Source organism: Chroicocephalus ridibundus, chromosome 3 (genome assembly GCF_963924245.1).
Source record: "Chroicocephalus ridibundus chromosome 3, bChrRid1.1, whole genome shotgun sequence".
In the NCBI taxonomy this organism is placed as follows: Eukaryota; Metazoa; Chordata; class Aves; order Charadriiformes; family Laridae; genus Chroicocephalus; species Chroicocephalus ridibundus.
Window position 1 is genome coordinate 10084193 of NC_086286.1, and position 12839 is coordinate 10097031.

At 50.2% G+C, this 12839-nt stretch overlaps 1 protein-coding gene and 1 long non-coding RNA gene across 5 annotated transcripts in view; one reads left to right on the top strand and one right to left on the bottom strand.

Moving 5' to 3' along the window:
- On the top strand, nucleotides 1-9557 carry BCL2L11 (BCL2 like 11). Of its 2 annotated transcripts, none has more exons than XM_063327922.1 (4): nucleotides 1-142; nucleotides 357-732; nucleotides 5669-5781; nucleotides 9405-9557. In XM_063327922.1, exons 2-4 carry the CDS (start codon nucleotides 366-368, stop codon nucleotides 9492-9494), a joined length of 570 nt encoding a protein of 189 aa, XP_063183992.1. In that variant the 5' UTR covers nucleotides 1-142; nucleotides 357-365; the 3' UTR covers nucleotides 9495-9557. The 2 variants fall into 2 exon arrangements, with proteins under 2 accessions (XP_063183992.1, XP_063183991.1); XM_063327921.1 differs by having other exon boundaries at nucleotides 1-130.
- The window catches only part of LOC134512515 (uncharacterized), a 26080-nt gene continuing 17474 nt past the window's right edge, over nucleotides 4234-12839 (bottom strand). For 2 of the 3 annotated variants that reach the window (XR_010070143.1, XR_010070144.1), the window contains exon 4: nucleotides 11363-11565. This is a non-coding gene — a long non-coding RNA (uncharacterized LOC134512515). Of the gene's footprint in view, nucleotides 5147-11362; nucleotides 11566-12839 lie in introns of those variants that run through there. The other variant, XR_010070145.1, reaches the window with a different exon arrangement.

Consider the following 12839-nt stretch of genomic DNA (forward strand, 5'->3'; position numbering starts at 1 on the left):
CGGAGGCGGTGCAGGGCCCGGGGCAGCGCCGGGGCAGGCCCGCCGCGCACACCGCCGCCAGCCCGCGGCCGGGCGCCCCGCTCCGCCGCTGCTGCCGGGGAGTACCGTGAAGAGAGGAGGAGGAGAGGGGGTGTGTGCGCGGGTGAGGCGAGGCGGGGGGCGGTGGCGGCGGGAACGGCGGCGGCGGGGGGCGGCGCGGTGCGGCGCGGAGCTGCCGCCTCAGCACTTTCGGCAGAACAATGGGGCCGGGCGGGGGGGCGGGAGGGGCCGGGCCGGGGCCGCCGGCGGCGGCGGCGGCTCCGCTCCTCCTTGCCTCACGCCGTCCCTTGCCTCACGCCGTCCCGCTCCGCCCGCAGGCAGCCCCGATGGCCAAGCAGCCCCCTGAAGTGAAGGCGCAACGCGACGGCGAGGGCGGGCGGCTGCCGCCGGCGGCGGCGGAGGGGCCGGGCCCGGCCGCGCAGCTGCGCCCCGGCGCTCCCGCCGCCTTGCCCGGCTCCGCCGCCGCCGCCACGGCGGGGCCTCCGCCGCGGGGCCCGCCCGCCAGCCCCGGGCCCTTCGCCACCCGCTCACCCCTCTTCATCTTCGTGCGGAGATCGCCGCTGCTGTCGCGCTCCTCCAGCGGGTACTTCTCCTTCGACGCCGAGCGCAGCCCCGCACCCCTCAGCTGCGACAAGGCCACGCAGACCCCCAGCCCGCCCTGCCAGGCCCTCAGCCACTGCCTCAGCGCCATGGGTAAGATGCCTGGGGTGAGGGGGCTATCGGAGGGCATGAAACCGTCCCGCCGGGCTCCCATCATCATCCTTCTTCATGAGCAACGCCTTTCCCCTCCTCACCATGTACGTTTCCCCTTCCAAAGATGCAGAATGCAGCTTTTTGTAGCTGTGCACCTGCAGCAACACCTCCTCCATCCCGCCGTCTTGTTTTTTTTGGGATGCCGTCCGCAATCGAGTGCCCTGCTGCCATGCTGGAGGGGCACCCTGCCCCGCTGCCGCCCTGCCTGAGCGCCCGCCGGACGGTCGCGAAAGGCCTTGAGCCCCCGCCAGGGCAAGGCAGGGGGTGTACGGGGGGCTGGCGGCGGGCAGCCCAGCCGATTGAGGGCTGGCGGTGGGCTGGATGCTCGCCTAGCCAGCCAGGGTGTGGGATTTTTGCAAGCTGGCTGGGCCCGCTGAGCAAACGTGCTGCTGGGGAACACCTGCTTGTCCAGCACTTTTTTTAAATTATTATTACTTGTATTCTTTTCCGGGATGGGTCAGTCCCTGCCTGGGGAGGAGGGGATAAAGTTGTTTAATCCAGCTTCCTAGTCAGGGCTTGCTTCTTGCGAGGCTTTACGTGCTGCTTTTTGCCAGGGTTTCTGTGGTGCTGCGAGGTAAGTGACTTGTCACTCGTTTTTTTTCCTCCCGTTTCTTTCTAAACAAGCTATGCGGTGTCATAGGTGCTAGGGTCACAAAACTCCCGCTTGTTTTGGTGAAACCTGAAATTGGTGCTTTAAAGCAGCATGGCGGCAGGCGGGCGTGTGTTTACATGTGGCTTACCAGGTAAGGCTGGGTTGAAGCCTCTAGTGGTGGGGAAAACATGCCTGCTGGAGCTGCTTAAGCCATCCAGTGATGCTTTTCCCCTCTCGTGATTAATTCCCGTTAATTGGAGGAAACCTTTTTAACTTCCGCCATCTGAAACTGGGAAAGGTGGGAGCGAGACAGGTACCACATCGGTAGCCCTCCTTGGGGGATAACAAACACCCAACTCCAAGCTTTACATGATCAAAACATCTTTTTTTTTGTTGTTTTTTTTTCCTCCCTGGTTAATGGCTGTGGTTACAGCTGCAGAGGACTTACTGTAATATGCCCTTAGGAAAGATTTTCTGACATTATTGCAGTAATTACAGCTTAATGCAAGTTTCACAACCTTGCATAGCGCAAACACACGTGGCACAGGCAAGGATGCTGGGGTTCCTCAGCAGGGAGAGCTGTAGCCAAGGTTTTAGCGGCAAGTGACTTTTTTTTTTTTTTGGTGCTCCAGGAAGAAATTGAAGTTTTCCCTGATTTTTCTGAGCTCCTGCTTTTTCATTGCCATAGAAAAGCTGTTGAAATGCTGGTTTTACTGGAGCCTTTGTTCTGTTATTGTTGCTAGGGGCATCATCCTAAACAACTATAAGCAAATGGAAAATACTCGAGCAATTTAAATGGGACCCTTGGCTCCTCTCAAGCACGATTAAGCTGGGAGTGCGGAGCTGTTTTATCCCTGGTCAGGGACTGCAGCTCCCAGGCTGTCATTTATATGCAGCTTGCCTCGACAAAGGGCTGTGGGTTTGCTCTGCACACCTCTTCCTCGGTCCCCTTGCCTTGGCTGTGTCCCGCCGGATGTGTGCCATTAAGTTTTCCGCACGGAAACGGGTCAGTCCCTCTGCAAGGAAGCAAAGGGTATAATTTTTTTCTTGTGTTTTTATGTGCTGATTTTTATCTCGTAAGGCACTGACTGCGGGCAGAGAGATGGAGAGCTTCTCTAGGAAGCATAAGCATGTGGTCTATAATAATAATAATAATAAACAGGCGTTTCCTGTAAGCAAGAGCAGTTTGTGTGTGATAGGTGCTCTCAGCCTCTCCCGTGGGCAGCGCTGGACTGTTTCCGAGGCTGGTTGAGCAAAGCAAGCTCATGCTCTGCCCTGAAGCTGCCTCTTCTAAATATTATAAAACCTTCCCCGAAGTTTCTGGTAATGATGTCCCAAATAATAATAAAGTGCTGAAAGTGCCCCTGGTAGACAAAAAAGGTGGAGGTGGCCCTGGGGAATTACGGGGTGCCTTTGGTGGTGTGCGAGTGAGCGCTAATTGCTGGAGGAAGACTTGTTCCTGGCATAGGGCAATGCTTTTGAGCGGTCTCACTTCTCTGGCAGTGCAAGAGGGTACAGATGCCTCCAAACTCATGTTGTTTTGTTTTGGTTTTTTTTGGGGGGGGAAATGAGATGAAAGTGCTGAGGGGATGCTCTTGGATGGGGAGTAGGAAGGGTTGCAGTGCTGGCTCAGCATATCTGGGAAGATGCGTTTGGAGATGAGTAGGAGAGGAGCAGGGATGAGTTTATTTGGCCGTGTCAGGGAAGATACGGAGGAAAAAAGATGAGCCTGCTTTTTGCAGAAGAGTATGGCAGGGGTGGTGGTTGCCCTGCTGGGAGTGCTTGCCATGAGGTCACCCAAGACAAGAAGCCCACCCTTTGTTAGGGTTGTGTGAATTTTAGACTGGTACTTCAAGTCTTTGGCTCTTAGCAGGAGCTGATAATTTTCTTTTGTTGTGTTTTTTGTTCAAAGAGCAGCTCTGTCTAAAGGCACAGGAGTTCAGGCTTTGCATGCGCGTTTTGGGGATGTATTTGGAGCAGGTGCATGCAAGTGCCCTGTAAATGGGTTTTCACGGTGCTGTTTTGATCCTGGTCTGTTTCTCTGCACTGTGGAAGAGGGGAGAGAAGCAGCATGAACCTCTCATAGCCTGCAAAGGTAGATCCTCTGGGTGTAGTAGGTGAATTTAAGGGGGAAACCTTGAGCTAAGAAGCTGTCGGCGTTGGTCCTGTTGCGCTCGTTTTGGAGCTGCTGCTGTTCTCTCCCTGAGCTTCGTGTGCAGTTCATCTGAAGCCATCCTCCAAGGAAGTTTTCTCTGGGGGGTTTGGGTCACCAAGCCTGGGAGGTGGAGGTGCAATTCGGGGTTGGTTTGGGGTTTTTTGGGGGGTTTTTTGTTTGTTTGTTTTCATTGTTGTTTTTTTTTTACTTCTAAGCAAGATTGCAGCACCACCGTGGCAGTCCCCGTCTCTAGCATCTTCTGGGCTAGAGAGAGACGCAGTCATCCCGGGGGTGCCTCTCGGTTTGTCCCCATCCCCACGGCAGCTGTCTCGCCATCAGTGGCGGGCGCCAGCTTGTGGTATGACTGGGGGGCCCCCCGAAAGCACTTCTGACTGGTTTTGGGACCGGTTATGACTGGACCCTTTTGACACCACTGTTTAGCAGCGCCACAGAAAGTCCTTTCTGAAAACCTCAGCCCAATTTCACTCTCAGCCACCAACCCCAGCCTTCGTATCTTGAGCGGATGAGCTCTTGGGTGCAATGCTGGGGCAGGGGGAAAGGATGGAGAAGGAGCGGTACCTTTCTCCCATGCAGTTTTCTCTGCATCCCTGGGTCTCTTTGCATGCTTTTGTCCTATCTCCTTTTTTTTTTTTGGTGGCTTTTTTTTTTTTTTCCTAGATTATCTCTTGCTGGGGAAGGCAGTCCGGGGCCGGCTCTGGTGACGGTGGTGGGATTTTTGGATGGTCGCCCCGCCCCAGCTGAGATCCTGTTTGCATTCCCGGAGCATTGGGGTGGAGTATCGCGAGGGCTCCGCTGTGTTTCATTCACCAGTGAGGAAAATAAATATGCCGGGGCCGTCCCTGGGCAGGCGGCGGGTACTACTGCGCTACTACAGCATGAAAACAAAACAGATCCTCGAGCCAAGAAGTGCTAGTTTGGCTCAGAAATACATTTTCCAGTCAGGTTGGAGCCAGACTTTTATTTAAACTTTTTTTTTTTTTACTGCCCCACTAATCCTTTGAATATTTTGAGATTGGAAGCTATGTCTATTCCCTTGTGATTCCTTCTAAGCTGTTGTGCCAAAATGCTCTGTTTTGTTTTGTGTGGGGTTGTTTTGGTTTTTTTGTTTGGGTTGTTGTTTTGGTTGTTGGTTTTTTTTTCCCCTTAAGGCTCTGATTCGTGCTCGGATCCTACACTTGGGTTTGCAGGAAGGGAGAGAGGTGGTGCAGGTACCACACAGGGTCCTGCGTGGGTCACAGGCTGCTCCTTTCTCCCCCAGCTGTTTAGGGGATTGTACGGTGGCTTTATCACATGTCTGATGACCTCTTAAAATGGAGACTAAACTAGCTATCTATAGTAGAGTATAATCGGTGCACTAGCTCTTTTTTTTCTTTTATAAGCCAGCACTGTTTTCTTGCATTGGGTTTGTTTTCTGCTGAAGTGCAAGAAGATGCTGTTTGAGAGGTGAGCGCCCCAGTTCCCTCCTGCAGATGGAAAGTCCCTCACATTGCTGGAAGCATCATTTCTCGGCGTACAAATCCAATTGTGGCTTTCTTCTCAGTACGACAAAACCGATCATTTTCCTTTTCTCATTGAGCACTTCAGAACTGTTTGGGGAAGAAATGTGAGAATTCAGTTTAACTGTCCAGACAGAGGTTTTTTTAAGGTTAGAGAAGCAATTGCTGCTATGCCTGCAAGAAAAGAAAATTGTTTAGAAAGAGGGGGAACAGAAGGTTTTGCTAGGGAAAGAAATTGGAGAGTAGCATCTCGGCATTCCTCCCTATTTAAGAGTGGACCAAGGCTTGGATATGCCAGAGGAGGTGCTCCTAAGGGAAGCCTATAATTAAAAAATGAACGAATAAAAGCCTAATAATGTAAAAATAATAAGGAATAAAAGCCTCTCCTGCAATACACATCTTAAGCAACAAGTCCCATTTGCACTGCATAGCGTGTGCAGGCCCTAAGCAGCCTGGCGTCTGCATAACTCCTATGGACTGTATTTAAAAAACTTAAAAAATAGTAACAATAAAAAAAATAGTACTAGTCTATTGACTCTTGCCAAGTTGAATAGAGTATTTATTTTTTGTTGTTCCTGTATTTCAACTGCTCCGTTTTCTTATTCCGTGCAGCTTCCCGGTGGCAGTCTCACTCGCTAGCAGAAGACGTACAGCCTGAAATCTGGATTGCACAGGAGCTGCGGCGAATCGGAGATGAGTTCAATGCCTCCTATTGTCCAAGAAGGGTAACTTTCATCTTTTTACTTTCCATTTCTTTATGCACGGTCTCTAAAAGGGAAAAGCTTAATCATCTCTGGAAACTAGTTCTGCGGTGAATGTTTCGTTCACTCAAATGTAGAAAAGGATGCGCGGGTGGCTGTGTTTGCCTGGACGCAGGGGTGTGCTGCCTGCGCCAGCGAGTCGTCTGCTGCTGCAGCGTCATTAAATCAATTAAAAATAACCTTTCAACTGGGACTTGAGGTTTTCAGGTACGAAGTTCGCAGTATCTTTTGTAGCACCCAGGGCCCATAAAGCGTGTTGCTGGATTGGGACTGGACCTGACAGTAATGAGGAAGAAACTTCTAAAAAGTAAGAGGCAGAGAAAGTCTGTGTGTGTTGGGGTATTTTTGGGGTGGTGTTGGGAAGAACCTCTCTGGAAGCGGTGCCCAGCTGGTAGCTGGGGAGCAGTCAGATGCCCACTAGAGCGTTTTTAGAAAAATGGGCAGGGAGTGAACGTAGTGGGTTTCTGTGCCCAGCTCCCACGTTCCTGCTGACAAGGATTGCATGCATGGAAGTGTAGTTGCAAATAAGAAACAGGGAATTACTTGGTCTGATGACTTTTTTTTCTTACAAAAGAATCAGCCAGAACTGTTTTGAAACTTGTGTATTTATAAGGCTGTAAACTCTCTCACCTTTGAGTGTTGCAAGAAAAATAGGTGGCACTAATGCAAAAAAAAAAAAAACACCCAACCAAAAAAAAACCCAAAACAAACCAACCCAGAGAGATGAAGTAACAGTAGTTTTCAGAAGAGCATCGTTAGCCAAATGTTCTTGATGACTGCATGTCCGTGCATGTGGCTTCTGATCCATCAGCTCGCACTTGTGCTTGTCTGTGGGAAGAAGAGTCAGAAGCACGTTAGGTAGCAACGTTGGTGACGAAGTGCTGACTGTCCGGATCTTTATCCGTCTTCCCCAGCTGATGAGTCACTCCTGCAGCGTGTTTCCTTGCCGCTCCCAGGGTCCGTTTTGCAGATGCCTGTAGGCAGGGTCTCTCCCCCGAAACAGTTGCCAGGCTGCTGTGGTCTGGTTTCTTCTGCACAGCTCTTTGCCTTGTCTTGCTGGAGACTTCTTCATTGTCTCCATTTTCTTTCCCAACGCTCTGGCGGCTTTCCTTACCCGCAACAAACTGGAGATAAGCTGTGTTTTATCCTGAATCCAGAACATGTATCTTCTGACCTCACCCATCCAGACTGATCCCTTGTGATGCGAAATACCTGCTTTTTTTTTTGGTTGGTTTGTTTGTTTAAAGGACATTTTTTCAGTGAAAGGTAGGGACTAAGCTAATCCTACCAGTGTTCAGAAAGCTGAAGGCACCTGGTAGTGGTGAGCTGATCCAGAAGGGCTGGCAGAAGCACGGAGTGCCATGCCATCCCTTCTCTTTGCTGCCACTTGGAGTGCAGGCAAGCCCTTTGAGTGCCTTCTGGGAACTGGTTTGTGATGAGCAGGAATGTCCTCCCGGCCTGATCTCGTGGGGAGCAGCTCCCTCAGTGCTGCCCCTGGTGGGACCTCGCACACTGGAAATCTGTGCCAGGCACGTCGCACTGCCCCGTACAAAACCACAGTGCATACTGCCTGGTGGGCAGCATAAGAGGGCGTGAATTTAATGGGGGGCTGAGAAGGGGTGGGAAAAGATTTTCCCCAGGCGTCCGAGAGGGTGAGTGTGAGCAGTATGGGACACAGGTGGCCTGGTCAAATCGCACAGGTTTGCACAAGGTGGTTTCCAGCACCACGGCTGAGCTTCCACCTTTCTGCCCAGGCGAAAGAACTGAAACGCAGAGGACCACGTCCTCCTTGCCAGGTGACATGAGCAGAGGCTGTCATGTGTGACCCAAAAACACTTTGTACCTGGCTTAATTAGTGTCTGACAAATTCTCACTAGTTGTACCTAGCCAGAAACAAGGGGATTTTCAGAGCACTTAAGCAATTGCAGTAGAATTATTGTCCCTGATGTGCTGCTTTGTAGAAAGGTGTCTTTTCTTTCTGCAAGCGGTCTGGCTGCTGTGGAGGAATGGTGGTCTCTGCAGAGCTGGAGCCCTTCGGCAGGAGGGGTAGGTAGGATGCTTTACCGGCACGCCTGGCTCTGCTGCTCGCTGGGGTTTGCCCTTTAAGAGCGAGGTTAGAAATGGGGAACTGAGAGCCCTGCCAAAACGGCACTTGCCGGGCAGGTCGGAGCTGTCGGACGGGTCGGAGCCTCCTGTTCTCCATCATGTTCCCCATCAGTTCGCCCTGCACATCACACCCTGGGGACCATCTGTTGGTCAAGAAAATGGGGAATCGGACAACTTGCCATCCAGCCCCGCTTTGCCCTGACAAAGCTTGTGGATCCAGCGAGCAGAGGTGGCCATAGGACTCTCCAGCCATAGAGACCAGCTCCACGCCAAGGCTTTTGTTGGCAGAGGGTGCATCGCTTGGCCAAAGTCGCGTGCCCCAAGCTTGCTGCCCACACCCGAGCTGCCCGCAGAGGTGGAAAATGTCTTGTTTCAACTCCTTAATTTTTATTTTTTTTTATACGTAGAAAACTTAATTTTGGCATTGCTCTTCCATCCTTCTCTAAGCCTGTTCGGGTTTTTTTGTTTATTTTTTCCTTGCTCTCTGCTTCATTGGCAGTCAGGCAGTACAGTGGGCTTAGCGTTGTGCTGGTGGGGGGCAGCTCCCGGGTGAGTAAATCCCACTCGTGTGGGGACCCCATGCCCTGCCAGGGGATGCTCGAGCATCGTCTCTCCATGGCGACAGCGTCCTGCTGCAGGACTGCCTGTGTTACACCCCGTAGAGGGGAGGGCAGTTTGCATATCAGTGTAAACAGCGTAATTTCCCTCTCCGGGGCATGCACAGGCACGATTTTACTGCACTAAATATAGCCCAAATTGGATTGCTTTGGGATGGTATAGAGAGGGCGGGATGTTTGGGCTGTTCTTTCGCCCTAAAAAAGGCTTTGCTCCCCTCTCTTTTCGTTGTATGCTATTACGATCCCTTGCTCCAGGGAGGAGTGTTCCGCTGCTATGTGCGGCTTGTCGTGTTTTGTGAATGAGGTGGTGGTGGTTACGCCTGGAGTGATCTGAACTAAAATCCATGCGTCGTTGCCGCAGGCGGGCGACCTGTCTGTGCAGAGACCGGTGCTGCTCTCCCCGCTGAGGGATTCTTATTATTTTTTTAAATTATTTTTATTTTTTTCCTCTCAACCTTCCCACCCTGTGGTTTTTAAACCACCCTGACTCTGCTAGCAGGGCTTACTGCTCCTTTGCCATGTTTCAAACCCCCCGGCAGCATCATGTGCCTCCTGTGCCCACGCACAGGGACTTGCACGTGACCTCCCTGTTGACCGGCACTGCGGCAGTCACCTTTAAGGCAAACATGGCTGGGAGCACGCAGCTTCAACCATTTGAGTATTGTAAAGCTTTTTATTGAAGGAAAACATGAAAGGTTGTGGAGTTTACTTTCATTCTTCATAAAATGCGTGATTTCACACCTCTGAATTATTTGCGTGGCACCGCACAGGGTGTTTGTAGCACAGGGGCTTTGCACTGGAAATTAAAGTCACAGTCTTGTTTGTTTTTCTTTTATTATTTTTTTTTCTCACCTTTCATTTTAGGGTTTCTTGGATAACCAGGTGGGAAACCCCCAGATCGTCATTTTGCGCCTCCTGCGTTACATCATCCGTCTCATCTGGAGGATGCAGTGAGCGCCGGCTGCATCCCAATGTGCAGGAACTTGCTTACTCGTTGGGAAATCCCAGGGAGGACGGACAGACGCGGGGCTCCCTGTGCTGACCAGCTCCTACCCTGCCTCTCCCCCAGGATGTGTGGTGGGGGCCGTCAGATGAGGGTGGACATTCCACGCTGACCTGCTGGGAATCTCCGATGCAGGATTTTGTCAGAGAGTGGTGTTTACTGCGTTTCTCTCAACTCTTTTATTATTTTTCACTTTTCCAATAGAGTCTCAGAGAAAATATTCAATGGCAGTGGAATAATTTTTGTGTCATCATTTCTGGAAACCTGTCGGCTCATCTGGGATAAACCCTCCAGCGAGGAAAAGGAAAACCTGAGCCAGCTGATGGGCAGAGCCGCCTTAGTTTGCCTTGCAGACCTTATTGCAGAGACTCGTGGAGCCTTCCCCTCTCCCGTTGCCTCCTGGGCATTTGCCCACAAAAAAAAATGGCAGTGATGGAAGAAGGGCAGAGGGATTTCAATCAGCACTTCTTTTACCTGTAAATACCTATTGCTACCCCAAATCCACCTTCATTTGCATCATGCAAATAGCCTATTTCCTGCTGACTGATTTTTTTTTTTTATTTTTTTTAAATTTTTTTTCCTACACTCTGAATTTCAAGACTTAGCTGTCAGACTCCCAGGGTCCAAAATATCACAACCAACCAACCAAACAAAAAACCAATCCACCAGGTTGCCTTTTTTTAGAAATTCTTTCTATAAAATGTGTGAAAACGCTTACATATTGTATAATATTATATATAATATATAATGATGGTGACTGAGTAATTCAGCAATAAAACGTTCTCGGAGGCAGGTAGAAACAGTTCCCAGCACACTGCAGCTTTGCACCCAGACGCAACAGCTCCTGCTGCGTAACTTCAGGAACTGTTTTAAGGTGTGGCTTCTACCTTGCTGTTGAAGGTTTTTAAGGTGCTGGATTTTTTTTTTCCTGGGATTCTCTCTGTGTTCGGACAGGACAGTCTGGAGCAGGGGGATGAGCGGGACAGGGCCAGTGGCATGAAGACCCCAGATGCTGGCGTGCAGGGATGCAGCTGGAAGAGGCGCCAAAGGATGCCAACCTGCTATGGATCTGCCCAGGGATTTGCTGCGTGGGGCTCTCTCACCACGGACTGCCATGTCTCCTTCCAACCTGTCCCTGGTCCCCGGGAAGATCTGACCAGGTGCTCGATGCTGTCCCAGGGCATCTCCCCTTTCACCTGGAGACCCCACAGCCTTGCTGGAGGAGCCCCGAGAGCTTGTCGGAAGAAGCAGGTCTGTCTCCTCGGAGGCCCCCCATTGTTTCCGGTTCATCTCACGGGTGGGCGGCTGCTGCACAGCGGGCGCTTTCGGGGGGGTGGCTGCTCTGGCCACCTCTGTATCTATGCACAAATGTACCCCTCCCTGCCTCCGGACCTGTCCCTTTCCTCTGGCTGGTGCCGGTGGTCCTCAAACCCACTTCCAAAAGCTGCGGTTTTATTTCTGGTTTCACCAGCACCATGGGCGGGGGGGGAAATAAAGACAAGAAAAAACAAACCCAAGCCCATGATAGGGTTTTTTCCTGCAATACGCACGCAGGGAGAAGCTGTTGAGTGCCATGTATGGTCGTGAGTGTTTTCAATGATGGACAAACTGTACAATCTGACCTCTGTGCACTGGCTGGCTGCGCCTGCCGGGCAGGCGAAGAGCTGCGGTGTCGGTGCAGGGCTGCATGCCTCCAGTTGCCCTCCTCTGGAGGATTATGGAGCGATTTTAAATTTTTATTTTAAAACTTTTTATAATCTTTTTTTTTTTTGGACCTGCAAGATGAGCATCGGTTGCAGGAGTTGGCCTCAGCTGTAGGAGCAGGGGATGGTTTGGAAAAGGTATTTTGGAGAATGTGCTGCGAGAACTTTTGCACTGGTGGAGACTGAGTGGTTAAAATACCTGGTGAGCTTGGCCAGGGCAGGTTCCTGCTCCTCATCCCCTTGGTTTTGGCTCCCTGTAGCTGTGCTTTTTCTTTGGTAGGGTTTATATAGAAAACCCCAGCAGGCTGGAATTGCAGGGCTGTTGATTAAAAAAAAATTTAAAAAAAAAAAAAAAATAGTATTTGGCAGCAGAGGTGGAAACCAAATGAGCTTTTTTTTTTTTTTCCCCCATTTGAGTTTCATCTGTCTTTGATGGATGAAATGGTGCTTCCGGGTCTCGCAGCCTTACAGCATCCCGGCACTGCACTGCCCAGAATGTGTCCCTTGGAGTACGCCAAAGAAATGCTGAGCACTTTACTCTGTCCTCCCCACCAGGCCACCCCAGCCAACGATGGAGACAAAAATTGTATTGATTTTAAGGGGAAAAAAAAAAAAAAAATCCAAGTATTGGCACCATCTGCCTGGAACTTCTCCACAGGAGGTGTGTTCCTGGCTAAAAGGTAGACATAGGAAAACTATCCCCCAAAAAAGCAGGTTTTGCCCCTGTAGAGTTGTGAGGTTTGGAGGGGGGGGGGGGAAGCCAAGCAAAAAGCATCTAAACCAGAAGAATGATGTTTTTAAATAGGGATTACGATGATTTTAGCCGTGTTGGCTGACTGCTGTGGCTCATTTTAAGCATAACCTGTGGTCTCTGTTCTAACAAAAGAATGTGATGAAGAGTTTTCCTTGGTTGCGGGGAAACCAGATTTATTCCCGGGCGATCTCCCACAGCGTGTTAAAGCTTCTCCTCTTTTCCGTAACTGTAAATACCCAAATATTTATTAGAATAGGGCGCCATATTATTTTCATCATCTGAGCCAAATATCTGTGTGCAATGTATTTCCTTTCCTTTCTCTCATGTAAGTTTTGTACAGCTTATAAATAAGTAAAAAAAAAAAAAAAAAAACACTTCTAAACTTTTTTAGAGTTGAACTTGGTAAATACTGTAGATTCTTTCCCCCCACCCCGTGTAATTAATGCACTCTACTGTTCCATAATGCTGTAACTTGTAGAAATGTTGTATATTTATTTTCTGCTTATTTAAGTTCCTGTAAAGATTTTGTTTACCCCTTCACTCCTCCCTGCCCCTGCAATAAGTGATGGATCACCTTCCAAAGCACTGTCTTCTCCTGGCAGTGCAGCCAACATGGTTTGGATAATGAAATTTATCATTTTTTTTTTTTCCTCAAAGTGCCTAAGTCCCACTTTCCAGTAGTGATTTAGGCACATCAGAGACTTCAGCATTAGTGACATTCAGTGGGAATTTGGCTTTTACATCCCTGTGATTTTTGATTTTTTTTTTTTTTTTTGCCACCCTCCTTTTAAAGCCACGTTTTCCTCCATCTCAGCCACTTTCCCTGGACCAGCTTTAAC